The sequence below is a fragment of the Bombina bombina genome, chromosome 11 (genome assembly GCF_027579735.1).
Source record: "Bombina bombina isolate aBomBom1 chromosome 11, aBomBom1.pri, whole genome shotgun sequence".
Taxonomy (NCBI): domain Eukaryota; kingdom Metazoa; phylum Chordata; class Amphibia; order Anura; family Bombinatoridae; genus Bombina; species Bombina bombina.
This window is the reverse complement of record NC_069509.1, coordinates 133,190,998-133,211,745: the sequence shown is the minus strand read 5'-3', so window position 1 is coordinate 133,211,745 and position 20,748 is coordinate 133,190,998. Positions and strand designations below refer to the sequence as shown.

Here is a 20,748-nt window from a genome sequence, read left to right as displayed (position 1 = left end):
CTGTGTGTCTCCCCTCTTCAGTCACATCCCCCCACAGCTCTGTGTGTCTCCCCTCTTCAGTCACATCCCCCACAGCTCTGTGTGTGTCCCCCTCTTCAGTCACATCCCCCACAGCTCTGTGTGTCCCCCTCTTCAGTCACATCCCCCACAGCTCTGTGTGTCTCCTCTCTTCAGTCACATCCCCCACAGCTCTGTGTGTCTCCTCTCTTCAGTCACATCCCCCCCACAGCTCTGTGTGTCTCCCCTCTTCAGTCACATTCCCCCACAGCTCTGTGTGTCTCCCCTCTTCAGTCACATCCCCCACAGCTCTGTGTGTCTCCCCTCTTCAGTCACATCCCCCACAGCTCTGTGTGTCTCCTCTCTTCAGTCACATCCCCCACAGCTCTGTGTGTCTCCCCTCTTCAGTCACATCCCCCACAGCTCTGTGTGTCTCCCCTCTTCAGTCACATCCCCCACAGCTCTGTGTGTCTCCTCTCTTCAGTCACATCCACCACACCTGTGTGTCTCCCCTCTTCAGTCACATCCCCCACAGCTCTGTGTGTCTCCCCTCTTCAGTCACATCCCCCACAGCTCTGTGTGTCTCCTCTCTTCAGTCACATCCCCCCACAGCTCTGTGTGTCTCCCCTCTTCAGTCACATCCCCCCACAGCTCTGTGTGTCTCCCCTCTTCAGTCACATCCCCCCACAGCTCTGTGTGTCTCCCCTCTTCAGTCACATCCCCCACAGCTCTGTGTGTCTCCCCTCTTCAGTCACATCCCCCCACAGCTCTGTGTGTCTCCCCTCTTCAGTCACATCCCCCACAGCTCTGTGTGTCTCCCCTCTTCAGGCACATCCCCCACAGCTCTGTGTGTCTCCCCTCTTCAGTCACATCCCCCCACAGCTCTGTGTGTCTCCCCTCTTCAGTCACATCCCCCCACAGCTCTGTGTGTCTCCCCTCTTCAGTCACATCCCCCCACAGCTCTGTGTGTCTCCCCTCTTCAGTCACATCCCCCCACAGCTCTGTGTGTCTCCCCTCTTCAGTCACATCCCCCACAGCTCTGTGTGTCTCCCCTCTTCAGTCACATCCCCCACAGCTTTGTGTGTCTCCAATCTTCAGTCACATTCCCCCAAAGCTCTGTGTGTTTTTCCCTCAGACACAGGCCCACAGCTCAGTTTGTCCCCATTAGTCATACCTTTCACCTCAAAAAAATAAAAATAAAGCACATTGCCTTGCATGGTTGGTAGTGATAAAATTTACATGCTTTAACAAATTACAGCATGTCATTTTGCTCTAAAACGTCCCTTTAAAAAAAGCATGTGTGTAGGGACGGCAGAGGATAGACCACATTGAGACAAACATGCAGAGAAGTGAATGTGACACTTGAAAAAAATACTGCAGCAGAGGCACAGATTCTTGAACGGTATTTTTTTTTTAATGTATTAACTACCATGGCATTTAGAGTGCTTATTAATTTGTTTTAAATGCTTGTTCCATCAAATAATTCAGTTTATTATTTGATGTGACAGGCTTTTAAAACAATGTCTATTTCCTGGTGTGACAGATATTAAACAGTCACTTAAATCCTTGGCTTGCAAAAACAAAAGAAATGACAGACCTAAAAAAAAAAAATCTGTTACCTATCTTAAAGGGAATTTTTATTGTTTAAAAAGATAGATAATCCCTTTATTACCCATTCCCCAGTTTTGCATAACCAACACGGTTGTATTAATATACTTTTTACCTCTGTATCTAAGCCTTTGCAGACTGCCCCCTTATTTCAGTTCTTTTGACAGACTTGCATTTTAGCCAATCAGTGCCCTCCCATAAGTAACTCCACGGGGTGAGCACAATGTTATCCATATGTTACACATGAACTAACTCCCTCTAGCTGTAAAAAACTGTCACAATGCATTCAGATAAGAGGTGGTCTTCAAGGGCTTAGAAATTAGCTTATGAGCCTACCTAGGTTTCAATGAAGAATACCAAGAGAACAAAGCAAAACTGATGATAAAAGTAAATTGGAAAGTTCTTTAAAATCACATGCCCTATCTGAATCATGAAAATTTAATTGTGACTAGACTGTCCCTTTAAATCTTTGTTTTGAAATGTATATATATATATATATATATATATATATATATATATATATATATATATATATATATATATATATATATATATATATATACAAAATAAGTGGCAGGCATTAAAAAGAAAAGTACGTGGCAAATTAAATATAAAATGCATATGGTTTACATATAGATACACAATGCCCACCTACCCTCTCACTAAAGCAGAAACATTTCTGGCTTTGCTCCTAGGATTTGCTGATCCCTGACATAGTAACTGAACTATTATAGGCAAACGTAACCAAGGGGTTAACCCCTTTTTTTGTGCTCATGATTAAATAGACAGACAGATAAACAAATCAATTGTACATATCAATGCTGAAATAGCTATCAATTGTTGCATAAAGAAATAAAATATTTACATGTATCACATACATTCAAGTACAGATAGATAGACCTGTTAGATAGACTAGATAGATAGATAGATAGATAGATAGATAGATAGATAGATAGATAGATAGATAGATAGATAGATAGATAAACCCGTTAGAAAGACCTGATAGATAGATCAGATAGATAGATAGATCAGATAGATAGATAGATAGATAGATAGATAGATAGATAGATAGATAGATAGATAGATAGATAGATGATAGATAGAGTGGATATAAAAAAGTCTACACACCCCTGTTAAAATGTCAGGTTTCTGTGATGTAAAAAAATGAGACAGATAAATTATTTCAGAACTTTTTCTACCTTTAATGTGACCTATAAAGTGTACAACTCAATTGCAAAGAAAACTAAAATCTTTTAGGTGGAGGGAAGTAGAAATAAAAAACTAAAATAATATGGTTGCATAAGTGTGCACACCCTTAAACTAATACTTTGTTGAAGCATCTTTTGATTTTATTACAGCACTCAGTCTTTTTGGGTATGAGTCTATCAGCATGGCACATCTTGAATTGGCAAGATTTGCCCACTCTTCTTTGCAAAAACACTCCAAATCTGTCAGATTACGAGGGCATCTCCTGTACACAGCCCTTTTAAGATCACCCCACAGATTTTCAATCGGATTCAGGTCTAGGCTCTGGCTGGGCCATTCCCAAAGCATGACGCTGCCACCACCATGCTTTACTGTGGGTATGGTGTTCTTTTAGTGATGTGTAGTGTTGTTTTTGCGCCAAACATATCTTTTGGAAACATATCTTTTTTCAACCTTGGTTTGATCAGACCATAACACCTTTTCCCACATGCTTTTGGGAGACGTCATATGTGTTTTTGGAAAATTTAGCTGTGCTTGGATGTTTTTCTTCATAAGAAAATGCGGAAGTCTTGCCACTCTACCCCATAGCCCAGACATATTAAGAATACGGGAGATTTTTGTCACATGTACCACACAGCCAGTACTTGCCAGATATTCCTGCAGCTCCTTTAATGTTGCTGTAGGTCCTTTAAAGCTTCCCAGACCAGTTTTCTTCTTGTCTTTTCATCAATTTTGGAGGGACGTCCAGTTCTTGGTAATGTCACTGTTGTGCCATATTTTCTTCACTTGATGATGACTGTCTTCACTGTGTTCCATGGTATATCTAATGCTTTTGAAATTCTTTTGTACCCTTCTCCTGACTGATACCTTTTAACAATGAGATCCCTCTGACGATTTGGCAGCTCTCTGTGGACCACGGCTTTTGCTGTAGGATGCAACTACGAATATGTCAGTAAAGACCTACTAGAACAGCTGAACTTTATTTGGGGTTAATTAGAGGCACTTTAAATGATGATAGGTGTGTAGACTGTGTACCGAAATGACAGATGTGTACTGACTACTATTTAGTATGATTTTGATGTGATTGCTTAATTCTGAACACAGCTACATCCCCAGTCATAGGAGGGTATGTACACTTATGCACCACATTATTATTATTATTATTATTTTAAATACATTTTTTTATCCAATTTCAATTCTGTGAAATAAATAGAAAGGAGGAACACCCTCCATTGTTGCTCAAAAACTCTGCATATTATACTAGAAAGTGAACATGAATAAATGTACTTTCATTATACCAGGCCATAGGCATTTTAAACTTCTAAACAACAATTAGATCAGAAAAAACATATTGGTCTCTTATATTACAGAGACCTAAAGAAAAATAATTAATAATAATATAACGTCCCACCTCCATATCTCTCATCTGCCTCCCCCAACTCCTCAATGTGTTTGTTCTTCTATCCAACATTTGGGAAGATAGCCATTGTAGACCTTCTGTAGGACATATTCCGTGTTACTGAAAGGTTTAACTATTTGATACTGGACATTTTCTGGAAGTAATTTAATGACTATTATCCATTTATTGAAAAAGCATTGGATCTGTGAATTAGTTGGATACTGCAAAGATAGTTGTTCCAATGTACACTGTGTTATTAAGACCTTTTTGAACTCATTAAATTGTGGGGCTCTATGAGACTTCCAGTTTTTAAGGATAAGATTCCTATTTAATAATATAATTGTATTGAATAATTCATTGTTCTTATATTGATTGCCGTATTTAATTAAGAAAATAGCATGTTGTGCTGAAATCTCATTTCTTACTTCCAATAATTGTGTTATCTAATAAATGATTTGAGCCCATATTTGTCAACTTTTTGGGCATGACCAGAAATAGTGGAGGATGTCTGCTGCCTGTGAACTACATTTAGGGCATAATTGATTCCTCTTATACCATTTCTGAAGGTTGTGAGCGGTTATATATACTTTATTCATCACTTTCAAATGTGATTCACGCCACACTGTCTGCACCCCAGGTTTATTTATTATATTTAAACTATCTTGCACCATTGTGACCCTAATGTCAGGGAAGTCCTTTTGCCATTTATATTGAATCCCTTCAATTTGTTTAATATTCAAATTAGAATGAATTAAGTTATATAAATGGAAAATCGAATATAATCCCTCCTTATATAATTTAATTCTAGTAACCATTGGTCCCAGCGACCAGTCAGGAGTATATTTTTCTGTAATTTATTTATATAATGCCTAATTTGTAGGAAGGCCAAAAAAAGTCTTGCTTGGGAAGATTATATTGCGAGGAGATATTTTGAAATGGATTAATGGATAAATCTGGGGATAAGATTTGTTTAATTTGTGAGAGGCCTTTGTCCTTCTATTGTAAAAAGATCCTTTGTGAAAGACCTGGCTCAAAGTCGGGATTTCCAGTAATTGTTAGAAATTCTGTACAGAAGGGATTAACATTGATTTCCAAGCAATATTTCTGCCAGGCCAATATTATGTTTTTGAAGGAGATCAGATTGATGATTTTATTCAGTAATTTAGAAGGTGGACAATGAAGAATAGCTTTGAGATCAAATGGAGCTATCATGGCAGTTTCAAGTTGAATAAATGAAACCTATTCTTGTCCTGTGACCCAATCTATTGCAAATTTCACCAGCGCAGCAAGATTATAAAATTTCACATTAGGGAAAGCTAGACCAGCGGCCTCCTTGGGCCGCATCAATTTGCTTAAAGCAATTTGTGATATTTGGCCATTCCATATAAACTTTGTGCAATTTCGATTAAAACTTGTTATATCTGTCTTACATAAAAACAACAGGATGTTTTGAAAAAGATATAATAATTTTGGAAACAATATTGTTTTAATTAACATTACCCTGGCCGTAATGGAGATTGGTAGATTCATCCAGTCTGCTGTTTTCCTCTTACATTCTGCAAAAAACTTAAAGTTCTGTACCACTTTAATGGATTTCTGGTTAGAATGATTCCAAGATATTTAATTTGTTGGACCTCTCTAAAGGGGTGTCTAAAGAATAATTTGGCCGGTTTATTTAACCAAAGCAGCTCCGATTTCCCTATAATAATCTTGTATCCTGATACAGTACCAAATCGTTGGATATCAGCCATCAAAACTGGTAGAGTATCTTGTAAGTTACTTAAATACAATAAGAGGTCATCAGCATATAAAGACAAAACAAACTCCTGGCCGCCTATTTGGATACATTCCAGATGATGTCTTAATAAAATGGCCAGAGGTTCCAGTGAAAGGTTGAATAGTAGGGGGGATAGAGGGCATCCCTGCCTAGTACCACGTTGGAGTTTAAAGCTGTCTGAGACCACTCCATTTACTATCACTGCTGAGGTTAGTTTATTATAGATAGATTGGATGAAATTAAGAAAATTTCCTGAAAAGCCGAATTCCTCTAAAGTAGTAAACAGGTGGTCCCATTTTATATGATCGAAGGCCTTTTCGGGGTCTACAGTTAGGATTGCTGCATTTTACCCTTTAAGGGTTTTTTCCTGCCTATACTTGTTCCAATAAAAGTCTAAGATCAACATTGTTTTACGTATGTTTTTGACCGGTTTCCTACCGGGCATGAAGCCAGCCTGATTTTCGTGAATTATTTTATGTAAATGGGGTTTCAATCAATTGGCAATTATTGCAGTTAAAAGTTTGTAATCGAAATTGAGTAAAGCTATAGTTCTATAGGACACATTTTCGGGGTCTTTATCCTTTTTAAGTATTAAAGTGATATTTGACGCTGCATAGTTGGGTGAGGGTACTTTTCCTTTATCAAAATAACTATTAAACAAGTTATATAGGATGGGAGTTACCCGTTCTATGAGAATTCTGTAAAATCTCTTTGAGTCTATCTTAATTGCCTCAACGTAGTTATTTGATTTTTGCTTCATAATTCTAGACACAAATTTAGCTGCTCTTCCCCTATAGCCCCCATATAGTGCTTTTAATCGTAATTCTTCTTGCATTACACTTTAAGGAAAAGATCCCTCTGTGTTTTACTGTTTACATAATTATCCCAATTGCATTTTATTGGAACAGCTAGATATCTGTTATAACTATTTTTAACAGTATTGGCAAGTTGTACATTTCTCAAATTATATATTTTTTTAAGGCCACAGAGATGGGCATTTATATCCCCGCGTATAACCGCTTTCCTGGCTTCCCAGAAAATTTCTGTTTTGTCTTTATATGCATAGTTAAATTCTGTGTACTCTGACCATTTGTGTTTCATCCAGTTCGGAAATTTAAGATTATGTACTAGCTGCTTAGGAAAGAAAAACTATTGGATGGGGGACGTTGTAGGGATTTAATTTTAACTTCTAGTGATATAATTGCATGATCTGATATGCATATGTCCTCTATATTTGTTTTTATTTCCAGCCCCAGTAATAATGTCAGTAACCAGAAACATATCTATGCGTGACATAGTATGATGGCTTTTGGACATGCATGTAAAGGCTTTTGTGTCTGGGTTTTGAATGCGCCATATGTCACGGACACCTAAAATCCCACCCAAAATCTCTGGAATATCCGGATTTTCTTATCTTTAACTGCTGTTGGTATTAATCTATCCATATTTGGCAATGCTATTAGGTTCAGATCCCCACCTATTATTAGGTTCTTCCCTTTTAAACTCATTACTTTTAGGGCCAGGGTATCCCAAAATTTATCATCTGTTTTGTTTGGACCATATATATTGCATAACGTAAAATATTTTAATCTATTTCTATGTTGATAATCTGAAATCTACCTTCCGGATCTATTATTTGATCTGAAATTTGATATGTTAGCTGTTTATTTATTAAGATGGCCACTCCTTTCCTCCTCCCCAGGCCTGAGGAAGGGATAACCTCTCCAACCCATTTGCTCCTGAGTTTCAAAGTTTCTTGATCATTAAGGTGGGTTTCTTAGAGCAATGCCACATCCGGTCTAAGTTGAGAAAGTTCTTTAATTATTGCCTTCCTTTTGATTGGGGAGGTGATCCCCCCCATATTCCATGACAGGAACGTAAGTGATGCTTTCCCAATCTAGAATACCCTGTGTGAATACCAGAACATTCCTTCTATAAATGACTAACCCGGTTGGGAGTGGGTAGGCCCTAGGCCAAAGATGAGGGAAAGGAGCGAGGGGAAAATAAAAATAAATTAAAAAAAATAAATTAAAAAAAATAAATAAAAAGAGGGCTGCAAGGCAAATACAAAAAGACCATGATATATGTACATTTTTAAAAAACATAATAACTTTAAACAGACATTTTTACGCTATAATTAATCTATACGCATTTCATTGCAGAAATGTTGAGCTTCTTGTACACTATTGAATGTTTTTATCTCACCATTGCTAAATATACTCAATTTAGCTGGGTATATCATTCTAGCATTAAACTTTGCTTTAATTATCTTAGTGCAATAGGGTGCCATCTCCCTCCTCTTGGCGGACGTTTCAGCTGAAAAATCCTGAAAAAGGAGTATTTTATTTTGGTCCACCAGTAGGGGGGCATGTCCCCTATATGCCCTAAGAAAATTAACTTTATCTTGAAAATTCAAGAATTTGTCTATGATGGGTCTGTTCCTGACTGTTCCATCTGGATTTTTCCTAGGGGGACCTACTCTGTGTATCCTTTCAATCTGTATAGGGGCTGAGGAGCTCAGTATATTTAGTGCCTTTGGTATAATATCTGTGATAAACTACACCACATTATTTTACTTTTTTATTCTTACTTTCCTCCACCTAAAAGATTTCAGTTTGTTTTTCAATTGAGTTGTACAGTTTATAGGTCACATTAAAGGTGGAAAAAGTTCTGAAATGACATTTTAACAGGGGTGTGTAGACTTTTAATATCCACTGTAGATGGATATATAGATAAACAAGGAAATAAAGAATGAAAAATGCACTCCGCTATTGTATAAAAAATAAGAATGCTGTGCAAAGCGCACAATATAACATGATTGTTTTATAAACAAAAGCCAGGAAGTAGCAGTTGAGTCTAGATAGCAAAATGATACCAACCATCCTATCTGAGGATAAAACAAACAACATTATGGAGTCCGGGAGTTCGGCTTCCAACTAAGGGTTTTTCTCTAACCCCATTTTAAAAGGGGCTAATGATTATTGTTGAGTAGCAATAGGGTGAGTCAAGATATATGAGATATATAATTACAAAAAAACCTGAAATACATTTTAAATACCACCTTTTTAGCTGAAGCAAAACACATTGAATGTACCTTTCAGTGGCTTATTTTTGCGAATTTTACTACCACAAGACATTATTCAGGTCTGATGCCCATGATAGAAAACATTATGAAAACAATGAGTAAAAATACCATGATAAATAAAGAAGGAATTTGCTTTGCTTACTTGGTATGTTTGATTGGAGAGTAAAACTAGGTAGGCTCATAAGGGTTCAGGAGTGTGCACGAGTCCTTAGTACTCTATGGCAGCAGTGTTTTGCAACATTATTTACAGCTTTGTTATACAATGTTGCAAAACACTTTTTAGAGTACTAAAGACACATGGAGACTCCTGAGCTCTTTTGAGCCTACCTAGTTTTACTCTTCAATAAAAGATACCAAGAGAACGAAGCAAATTTGCTAAAAGAAGTCAATTGGAAAGTTGTTTAAAATTGCATGCCCTATCTGAATAATAAAAGTTTAATTTTGACTTTACTGTCCCTTTAAGATTTTTCAGTGTTCATTAACCCCTTAATGACCACAGCACTTTTCCATTTTCTGTCCGTTTGGGACCAAGGCTATTTTTACATTTTTGCAGTGTTTATGTTTAGCTGTAATTTTCCTCTTACTCATTTACTGTACCCACACATATTATATATCGTTTTTCTCGCCATTAAATGGACTTTCTAAAGATACCATTATTTTCATCATATCTTATAATTTACTATAAAAAATTTTATAAAATATGAGGAAAAAATCGAAAAAAACACACTTTTTCTAACTTTGACCCCCAAAATCTGTTATACATCTACAACCACCAAAAAACACCCATGCTAAATAGTTTCTAAATTTTGTCCTGAGTTTAGAAATACCCAATGTTTACATGTTCTTTGCTTTTTTTGTAAGTTATAGGGCCATAAATACAAATAGCACTTTGCTATTTAAAAACCATTTTTTTTCAAAATTAGCGCTAGTTACATTAGAACACTGATATCTTTCAGGAATCTCTGAATATCCATTGACATGTATATATATTTTTTTTAGTAGACAACCCAAAGTATTGATCTAGGCCCATTTTGGTATATTTCATGCCACCATTTTACCGCCAAATGCGATCAAATACAAAAAATCGTTCACTTTTTCACAAATTTTTTCACAAACTTTTGGTTTCTCACTGAAATTATTTACAAACCGCTTGTGCAATTATGGCATAAATGGTTGTAAATTCTTCTCTGCGATCCCCTTTGTTCAGAAATAGCAGACATATATGGCTTTGGCGTTGCTTTTTGGTAATTAGAAGGCCGCTAAATGCCACTGCGCACCACACGTGTATTATGCCCAGCAGTGAAGGGGTTAATTAGGGAGCATGTAGGGAGCATTTTGGGGTAATTTTAGCTTTAGTGTAGTGTAGTAGACAACCCCAACTATTGATCTAGGCCCATTTTGGTATATTTCATGCCACCATTTCACCGCCAAATGCAATCAAATAAAAAAAAACGTTAACTTTTTCACAATTTTAGGTTTCTCACTGAAATCATTTACAAACAGCTTATGCAATTATGGCACAAATGGTTGTAAATGCTTCTCTGGGATCCCCTTTGTTCAGAAATAGCAGACATATATGGCTTTGGCATTGCTTTTTGGTAATTAGAAGGCCGCTAAATGCCGCTGCGCACCACACGTGTATTATGCCCAGCAGTGCAGGGGTTAATTAGGGAGCTTGTAGGGAGCTTGTAGGGTTAAATTTAGCTTTAGTGTAGTGTAGTAGACAACCCAAAGTATTGATCTAGGCCCATTTTGGTATATTTCATGCCACCATTTCACCGCCAAATGCGATCAATTTAAAAAAAACGTTCCCTTTTTCACAAACTTTTTTACAAACTTTAGGTTTCTCACTGAAATTATTTACAAACAGCTTGTGCAATTATGGCACAAATGGTTGTAAATGCTTCTCTGGGATCCCCTTTGTTCAGAAATAGCAGACATATATGGCTTTGGCGATGCTTTTTGGTAATTAGAAGGCCGCTAAATGCTGCTGCGCATCAAGTGTGTATTATGGCTAGCAGTGAAGGGGTTAATTATGTAGCTTGTAGGGAACTTGCAGGGTTAATTTTAGCTTTAGTGTAGAGCTCAGCCTCCCACCTGAAACATCAGACCCCCTGATGCCTCCCAAATAGCTCTCTTCCCTCCCCCACCCCACAATTGTCCCCGCCATCTTAAGTACTGGCAGAAACTCTGCCAGTACTAAAATAAAAAGGTATATTTGGGCTTTTTTGAGGTTTTTTTTAGCATATTTACATATGCTGCTGTGTAGGATCCCCCCTTAGCCCCCAACCTCACAGATCCCCCACCAAACAGCTCTCTAACCCTCCCCCTCTGCCTTAATGGGCGCCATCTTGGGTACTGGCAGCTGTCTGCCAGTACCCAGTTTAGAAAAAAATGTGCTTTTTTTAAGAAAAAATCCCTTTTTCTGTAGTGTAGCTCCCCCCCCCACCCAATACCAACCCCCCACCCCTCCAAGATCCCTTTGACTGGTGTTTATTTTTTTTTAATTTTGCCCTTTTCCCCCACATACTTACATTTATTTTCTGTAGTATAGCGGTTCCCACCCGCTCCCCCCCCCTGCACGCGCCCGCCCCCCCCCCGATGTGCACCCCCGCGCCCCCCGGCGCGCCCCCGTCAGCTACGCCCCCGATCCCGCCCCCCTCCACCTTACACGGCCCATCGATGGCCGCCCACCCGCCTCCCAAGTCAGCTCCCACCCACCAACGATACCGGCCATCGATGTCCGGTGCAGAGAGGGCCACAGAGTGGCTCTCTCTGCATCGGATGGCCATGCAGGGTTATTGCAGGATGCCTCCATATCGAGGCATCACTGCAATAACCGGAAAGCAGCTGGAAGCGAGCAGGATCGCTTCCAGCTGCTTTCCACACCGAGGACGTGCAGGGTACGTCCTCAGGCATTAACTGCCTTTTTTTTGAGGACGTACCCTGCACGTCCTTGGTCGTTAAGGGGTTAAAGGGACAGTTAAGTCCCCAAAAAACTTTCATGTTTCAAATGGGACATGTAATTTTAAACAACTTTCCAATTTACTTTTATCACCAATTTTGCTTTGTTCTCTTGGTATGCTTAGTTGAAAGCTAAGCCTAGGAAGGCTCATATGATAATTTCTAAGCCCTTGAAGGCGCCTCTTATCACATGCTTTTTTATTTGCTTTTCACAACAGGGGAGAGCTAGTTCATGTGAGCCTTATCGATAACACTGATCACGCCCGTGGCTTGTGGCAGACACTGCACTAATTGGCTAAAATGAAAGTCAATAGATAATAAATAAAATGTCATGTGATCAGGGGGCTGTCTGCAGTGGCTTAGATACAAGATAATCACAGAGGTAAAAAGTACATTAATATAACTGTGTTGGTTATGCAAAACTGGGGAATGGGTAATAAAGGGATTATCTATCTTTTTAAACAAAAATAAAGTCCCTTTAAATAGCAAAAGTGCTTATAGCCACTGAAGAATTCTAGAGTTGGTCACCAAAGTAAAACTTTAAATGCATGGAGTACAATACCTGTGGAGGTACATGCGCACATCTTTGTTCTGTATGCAGATACAGCTTACAATATAGCAGTATTCTAAATCTTCTAACATCAATAAAGAATTTCTCCAACTGAGCTCATTCTTTTTCACAATTCTCTATCTCTACATCCCTTTCAAATGTACAGCAGAACATATATATATAAATGCTCCCGTTAAACGTGCTCACCTGCTGTTTCTTGTGTATTCACGTCGATATTCCACTGGTAGTTTCAGAGTTGATCTGTGAGAAAACAATAATTTGCTCCTTACAATGACAATAAACAAATGTACACCAACCATGCATTTTAATATAAACATTGCCTTGATGCAGAAGGGGGCATTCATTTTAAGAAAATACAATTTGGAAAAAGTTTTTATTTAAATTAAAGGGATCTGAACCCCAATTTTCTTTCATGATTCAGATTGAGCAGGCAATTCTAAGCAAATTTCTAATTTACTCCTATTATCAAATTGTCTTTGTTCTTTTTGTATTCTTTGTTGAAGGAGCAGCAATGCACTACGGGTTTCTAACTGAACACATGGATAAGCCAATGACAATCGGTATACATATGCAGCCACCAATCAGCAGCTAGAACTTAGGTTATTTGCTGCTCCTGGGCTTTCCTAGATAAACCGTTCAGCAAAGGATAACAAGAGAAGGAAGCAAATTAAATAATAGAAATAAAATTGGAAAGTTGTTTAAAATTGTATTCTCTATCTGAATCATGAAAGAAAATGTTTGGGTTTCATGTCCCTTTAAAATCTATCATTGAAAAAGCCATGCTTTATGGGGAATCATACGTTGCAGCTTCAGGGAGGCATTTCACTGTGAAGGGGTAACCATTTGTGAATGAACAACACTGTTGATTGCTGTCTAAAAAAACAGAATTTATGTCTTACCTGATAAATTACTTTCTCCTACGGTGTGTCCGGTCCACGGCTTCATCCTTACTTGTGGGAATATTCTCTTCCCTAACAGGAAATGGCAAAGAGGCACACAGCAAAAGCTGTCCATATAGCCCCTCCTCTGGCTCCTCCCCCCAGTCATTCGACCGACGGTTAGGAGAAAAAAGGAGAAACCATAGGGTGCTGTGGTAACTGTAGTGAATAGAAATAAAAAAATTTAAACCTGACAAAAAGCCAGGGCGGGCCGTGGACCGGACACACCATAGGAGAAAGGAATTTATCAGGTAAGACATAAATTCTGTTTTCTCCTACACTGGTGTGTCCGGTCCACGGCTTCATCCTTACTTGTGCGAACCAATACCAAAGCTTTAGGACACGGATGAAGGGAGGGAACAAGTCAGGTAACCTAAACGGATGGCACCACGGCTTGCAAAACCTTTCTCCCAAAAACAGCCTCCGAAGAAGCAAAAGTATCGAATTTGTAAAATTTGGTAAAAGTGTGCAGTGAAGACCAAGTCGCTGCCTTACAGATCTGATCAACAGAAGCCTCGTTCTTGAAGGCCCATGTGGAAGCCACAACCCTAGTAGAGTGAGCTGTAATTCGTTCAGGAGGCTGCCGTCCGGCAGTCTCATAAGCCAATCGGATGATGCTTTTCAGCCAAAAGGAAAGAGGTAGCAGTAGCTTTCTGCCCTCTCCTCTTACCAGAATAAACGACAAACAAGGATGATGTCTGTCTGAAATCCCTTGTTGCTTCTAAATAGAATTTTAAAGCACGGACCACATCTAGGTTGTGTAACAAACGTTCCTTCTTCGAAACTGGATTCGGACACAGAGAAGGAACAACTATTTCCTGGTTAATATTCCTGTTGGAAACCACTTTTGGAAGAAAACCAGGCTTGGTACGTAAAACTACCTTATCTGTATGGAATAACAGATAGGGTGAAGTAAACTGCAAAGCAGACAATTCAGAAACTCTTCTAGCAGAAGAAATAGCAACCAAAAGCAGAACTTTCCAAGATAGTAACTTAATATCTATGGAATGTAAGGGTTCAAACGGAACCCCTTGAAGAACTGAAAGAACTAAGTTTAGACTCCATGGAGGAGTCATAGGTCTGTAGACAGGCTTGATTCTAACGCCTGTACAAACACCTGCACATCTGGCACGGCTGCCAGTCGTTTGTGCAACAAAACAGACAGAGCCGATATCTGTCCTTTTAAAGAACTAGCTGACAAACCTTTATCCAAACCCTCTTGGAGAAAGGAAAGTATTCTAGGAATTTTGATTTTACTCCAAGAAAATCCCTTGGATTCGCACCAACGGATATATTTTAGCCATATCTTATGGTAAATTTTCCTAGTCACCGGTTTTCTGGCTTGAACCAGAGTATCTATAACTGAGTCTGAAAACCCACGCTTAGATAGAATCAAGCGTTCAATTTCCAAGCAGTCAGTTGTAGAGAGACTAGATTTGGATGTTTGAATGGACCTTGCACTAGAAGATCCTGCCTCAAAGGTAGCGTCCATGGTGGAACCGCTGACATATTCACCAGGTCTGCATACCAAGTCCTGCGTGGCCATGCAGGAGCTATTAGAATCACTGAGGCCTTCTCCTGCTTGATCCTGGCTACAAGCCTGGGAAGGAGAGGGAACGGTGGAAACACATAAGCCAGATTGAACGACCAGGGCGCCACCAATGCATCCAGTGTCGCCTCTGGATCCCTGGATTTGGACCCGTAGCGAGGAACCTTGGCGTTCTGACGGGACGCCATCAGATCCATATCTGGAGTGCCCCATAGTTGGGTTAACTGGGCAAAGACCTCCGGGTGAAGTTCCCACTCCCCCGGATGGAAAGTCTGACGACTCAGAAAATCCGCCTCCCAGTTGTCTACTTCTGGGATGTGAATTGCAGATAGATGGCAGGAGTGATCCTCCGCCCATTTGATGATCTTGGATACCTCTCTCATCGCCAATGAACTCTTTGTTCCCCCCTGATGATTGATGTACGCTACAGTCGTCATGTTGTCCGACTAAAATCTTATAAACCTGGCCTTCGCTAGTTGAGGCCAAGCCAGGAGCGCATTGAATATCGCTCTCAGTTCCAAAATGTTTATCGGGAGAAGAGACTCTTCCCGAGACCATAGACCCTGAGCTTTCAGAGAGAGTCCCAGACCGCGCCCCAGCCCAAGAGGCTGGCGTCGGTCGTGACAATGACCCACTCTGGTCTGCGGAAACTCATTCCCTGAGACAGGTGATCTTGAGTCAACCACCAGAGGAGTGAGTCTCTGGTTACCTGGTCTACTTGAATTTGGGGAGACAAATCTGCATAAACCCCATTCCACTGTTTGAGCATGCACAGCTGCAATGGTCTTAAATGAATTCGAGCAAAAGGAACCACGTCCATTGCTGCAACCATTAGTCCTATAACTTCCATGCACTGAGCTATGGAAGGCTGAGGAATAGAATGAAGAACTCGACAAGCTTTTAGAAGTTTTAACTTTCTGACCTCTGTCAGAAAAATCTTCATTTCCACAGAATCTATTATTGTTCCCAGAAAGTGAACCCTTGTGGACGGGGACAGGGAACTTTTTTCTATGTTCACCTTCCACCCGTGAGATCTTAGAAAGGCTAAAACAATGTCTGTATGAGCCCTTGCTTTGGAAAGGGACGACGCTTGGATTAGAATGTCGTCCAGGTAAGGTGCTACAGCAATGCCCCTCGGCCTTAGAACCGCTAGAAGGGACCCTAGTACCTTTGTGGAAATTCTGGGAGCAGTGGCTAAACCGAATGGAAGAGCCACGAACTGGTAATGTTTGTTCAGAAAGGCGAACCTTAGGAGCTGATGGTGATCTTTGTGGATAGGAATATGCAGGTACGCATCCTTTAAGTCCACGGTAGTCATATATTGACCCTCCTGGATTGTTGGTAAGATCGTTCGAATGGTTTCCATTTTGAATGATGGAACTCTGAGGAATTTGTTTAGTATTTTTAAATCCAGAATTGGCCTGAAAGTTCCCTCTTTTTTGGGAACTACAAACAGGTTTGAGTAAAAACCCAGACCTTGTTCCGCTGTTGGAATTGGGTGTATCACTCCCATCTTTAATAGGTCTCCTACGCAATGTAAGAATGCCAGTCTCTTTATCTGGTCTGAAGATAAGCGAGACACGTGGAACCTTCCCCTTGGAGGGAGGTCCTTGAACTCTAGAAGATACCCCTGAGAAACAATTTCTAGTGCCCAGGGATCCGGAACATCTCTTGCCCAAGCCTGAGCAAAGAGAGAAAGTCTGCCCCCTACTAGATCCGGTCCCGGATCGGGGGCTACCCTTTCATGCTGTCTTGGTAGCAGCAGCAGGCTTCTTGGCCTGTTTACACTTGTTCCAGCCTTGCAATGGTTTCCATGCTGTTTTAGGCTGGGAAGCGTTACCATCTTGTCTAGAGGCTGCAGAGTTAGAAGCCGGTCCGTTCCTGAAATTGCGAAAGGAACGAAAATTAGACTTGTTCTTAGCCTTGAAAGGCCTATCCTGTGGGAGGGCATGACCCTTTCCCCCAGTGATGTCAGAAATAATCTCCTTCAATTCTGGCCCGAAAAGGGTCTTACCTTTGAAAGGAATATTAAGTAATTTTGTTTTGGACGACACGTCCGCCGACCAAGATTTTAGCCAAAGCGCCCTGTGCGCCACTATTGCAAAACCTGAGTTTTTTGCCGCTAATTTTGCTAATTGAAAAGCGGCATCCAAAATAAAGGAGTTAGCCAACTTTAGTGCGTGAATTCTGTCCATGACTTCATCATATGGAGTCTCCTTTTTGAGCGAACTTTCTAGTTCCTCGAACCAAAAAGACGCCACCGAGGTGACAGGAATAATGCACGAAATTGGTTGAAGAAGGAAACCTTGCTGAACAAAAATCTTTTTAAGCAATCCTTCCAATTTTTTATCCATAGGATCTTTGAAAGCGCAACTGTCCTCTATAGGAATAGTTGTGCGCTTTGCTAACGTTGAAACTGCCCCCTCTACCTTAGGGACCGTCTGCCATGCGTCCCTTCTGGGGTCAACAATGGGGAACATTTTCTTAAATATAGGAGGTGGAACAAAAAGGTATACCTGGCTTCTCCCACTCCTTATTCACTATGTCCGCTACCCTCTTGGGTATCGGAAAAGCATCAGCGTGCACTGGGATCTCTAAGAATTTGTCCATTTTGCACAACTTCTCTGGAATTACCAAAGAATCAGAATCATCAAGAGTAGCTAGCACCTCCTTAAGCAGGGCGCAGAGATGTTCTAAGCTTAAATTTAAATGCCACGATATCAGGTTCTGCCTGCTGAGAAATTTTTCCTGAATCTGAAATTTCTCCCTCGGACAGACCCTCCCTCACTGCAGATTGATGTGAGGGTATAACAGATAAATTATCGTCAGCGTCTGCTTGCTCATCCTCTGTATTTAAAACTGAGCAATCACGCTTTCTGGGAAATGCTGGCAGTTTGGATAAAAGATTTGCTATAGAATTATCCATAACTGCTGTTAATTGCTGCATAGTAACAAGCATTGGCGCGCTAGATGCACTAGGTATCGCCTGCACGGGTAAAACTGGTGTTGACACAGAAGGAGAGGATGATGAACTATCCCCACTACCTTCATTTGAAGAATCATCTTTGGCAACCTTATTAAATGTGACAGTACTGTCCTTACTTTGTTTGGACGCCATGGCACAATTTGCACATACATTTAAAGGGGGAACCACCTTGGCCTCCATACACACAGAACATATGCTATCTGAAGGTACAGACATGTTAGGCAGATTTAGGCAGGTTATTAATGCAATAAAAACATAATTTATGCTTACCTGATAAATTCCTTTCTTCTGTAGTGTGATCAGTCCACGGGTCATCATTACTTCTGGGATATTAACTGCTCCCCTACAGGAAGTGCAAGAGGATTCACCCAGCAGAGCTGCATATAGCTCCTCCCCTCTACGTCACTCCCAGTCATTCGACCAAGGACCAACGAGAAAGGAAAAGCCAAGGGTGAAGTGGTGACTGGAGTATAAATTAAAAAATATTTACCTGCCTTAAAAACAGGGCGGGCCGTGGACTGATCACACTACAGAAGAAAGGAATTTATCAGGTAAGCATAAATTATGTTTTCTTCTGTTAAGTGTGATCAGTCCACGGGTCATCATTACTTCTGGGATACCAATACCAAAGCAAAAGTACACGGATGACGGGAGGGATAGGCAGACTCTTTATACAGAAGGAACCACTGCCTGAAGAACCTTTCTCCCAAAAATAGCCTCCGATGAAGCAAAGGTGTCAAATTTGTAAAATTTGGAAAAAGTATGAAGCGAAGACCAAGTTGCAGCCTTGCAAATCTGTTCAACAGAGGCCTCATTCTTGAAGGCCCAAGTGGAAGCCACAGCTCTAGTAGAATGAGCTGTAATTCTTTCAGGGGGCTGCTGTCCAGCAGTCTCATAAGCTAAACGAATTATGCTACGAAGCCAAAAAGAAAGAGAGGTAGCGGAAGCTTTTTGACCTCTCCTCTGCCCAGAGTAAATGACAAACAGAGAAGACGTTTGTCGGAATTCCTTAGTTGCCTGCAAGTAAAATTTTAGAGCCCGGACTACATCCAGGTTGTGCAGTAGACGTTCCTTCTTTGAAGAAGGATTTGGGCATAAAGAAGGAACAACAATCTCTTGATTGATATTCCTGTTAGTAACTACCTTAGGTAAGAACCCAGGTTTAGTACGCAGGACTACCTTATCCGAATGAAAAATCAAATAAGGAGAATCACAATGTAAGGCTGATAATTCAGAGACTCTTCGAGCCGAGGAAATAGCCATTAAAAATAGAACTTTCCAAGATAACAACTTTATATCAATGGAATGAAGGGGTTCAAACGGAACGCCCTGTAAAACATTAAGAACAAGGTTTAAACTCCATGGTGGAGCAACAGTTTTAAACACAGGCTTAATCCTGGCCAAAGCCTGACAAAAAGCCTGGACGTCAGGAACTTCTGACAGACGTTTGTGTAACAGAATGGACAGAGCTGAGATCTGTCCCTTTAATGAACTAGCAGATAAACCCTTTTCTAAACCTTCTTGTAGAAAAGACAATATCCTAGGAATCCTAACCTTACTCCAAGAGTAACCTTTGGATTCACACCAATGTAGGTATTTACGCCATATCTTATGGTAAATCTTTCTGGTAACAGGTTTCCTAGTCTGTATTAAGGTACTAATAACTGACTCAGAAAACCCACGTCTTGATAAAATTAAGCGTTCAATTTCCAAGCAGTCAGCTTCAGAGAAGTTAGATTTTGATGTTTGAAGGGACCCTGTATCAGAAGGTCCTGTTTCAGAGGTAGAGACCAAGGCGGACAGGATGACATGTCCACCAGGTCTGCATACCAAGTCCTGCGTGGCCACGCAGGTGCTATTAGAATCACTGATGCTCTCTCTTGTTTGATTCTGGCTATCAATCGAGGAAGCAACTGGAAGGGTGGAAACACGTAAGCCATCCTGAAGTCCCAAGGTGCTGTCAGAGCATCTATCAGGACTGCTCCTGGATCCCTGGATCTGGACCCGTAACGAGGAAGCTTGGCGTTCTGTCGAGACGCCATGAGATCTATCTCTGGTTTGCCCCAACGTCGAAGTATTTGGGCAAAGACCTCCGGATGAAGTTCCCACTCCCCCGGATGAAAAGTCTGACGACTTAAGAAATCCGCCTCCCAGTTCTCCACTCCCGGGATGTGGATTGCTGACAGGTGGCAAGAGTGAGACTCTGCCCAGCGAATTATCTTTGATACTTCCATCATAGCTAGGGAGCTTCTTGTCCCTCCCTGATGGTTGATGTAAGCTACAGTCGTGATGTTGTCCGACTGAAACCTGATGAACCCCCGAGTTGTCAACTGGGGCCAAGCCAGGAGGGCATTGAGAACTGCTCTCAATTCCAGAATGTTTATTGGCAGGAGACTCTCCTCCTGACTCCATAGTCCCTGAGCCTTCAGGGAATTCCAGACGGCACCCCAACCTAGAAGGCTGGCGTCTGTTGTTACAATTGTCCAGTCTGGTCTGCTGAATGGCATCCCCCTGGACAGGTGTGGCCGAGAAAGCCACCATAGAAGAGAATTTCTGGTCTCTTGATCCAGATTCAGAGAAGGGGATAAGTCTGAGTAATCCCCATTCCACTGACCTAGCATGCACAGTTGCAGTGGTCTGAGGTGTAAGCGTGCAAAGGGTACTATGT

The 20,748-nt window shown here is 40.7% G+C and overlaps 1 protein-coding gene across 4 annotated transcripts in view; it reads right to left on the bottom strand.

Annotated features, from left to right (window-relative positions):
- TEDC2 (tubulin epsilon and delta complex 2) overlaps positions 1–20,748 on the bottom strand; it is a 293,826-nt gene that overhangs the window by 116,291 nt on the left and 156,787 nt on the right. For all 4 annotated transcript variants that reach the window (XM_053694966.1, XM_053694967.1, XM_053694965.1 and 1 more), the window contains one exon: positions 12,794–12,847. In XM_053694966.1, the coding sequence (XP_053550941.1) occupies positions 12,794–12,847 (54 nt within the window). The remainder of the gene's footprint in view (positions 1–12,793; positions 12,848–20,748) is intronic.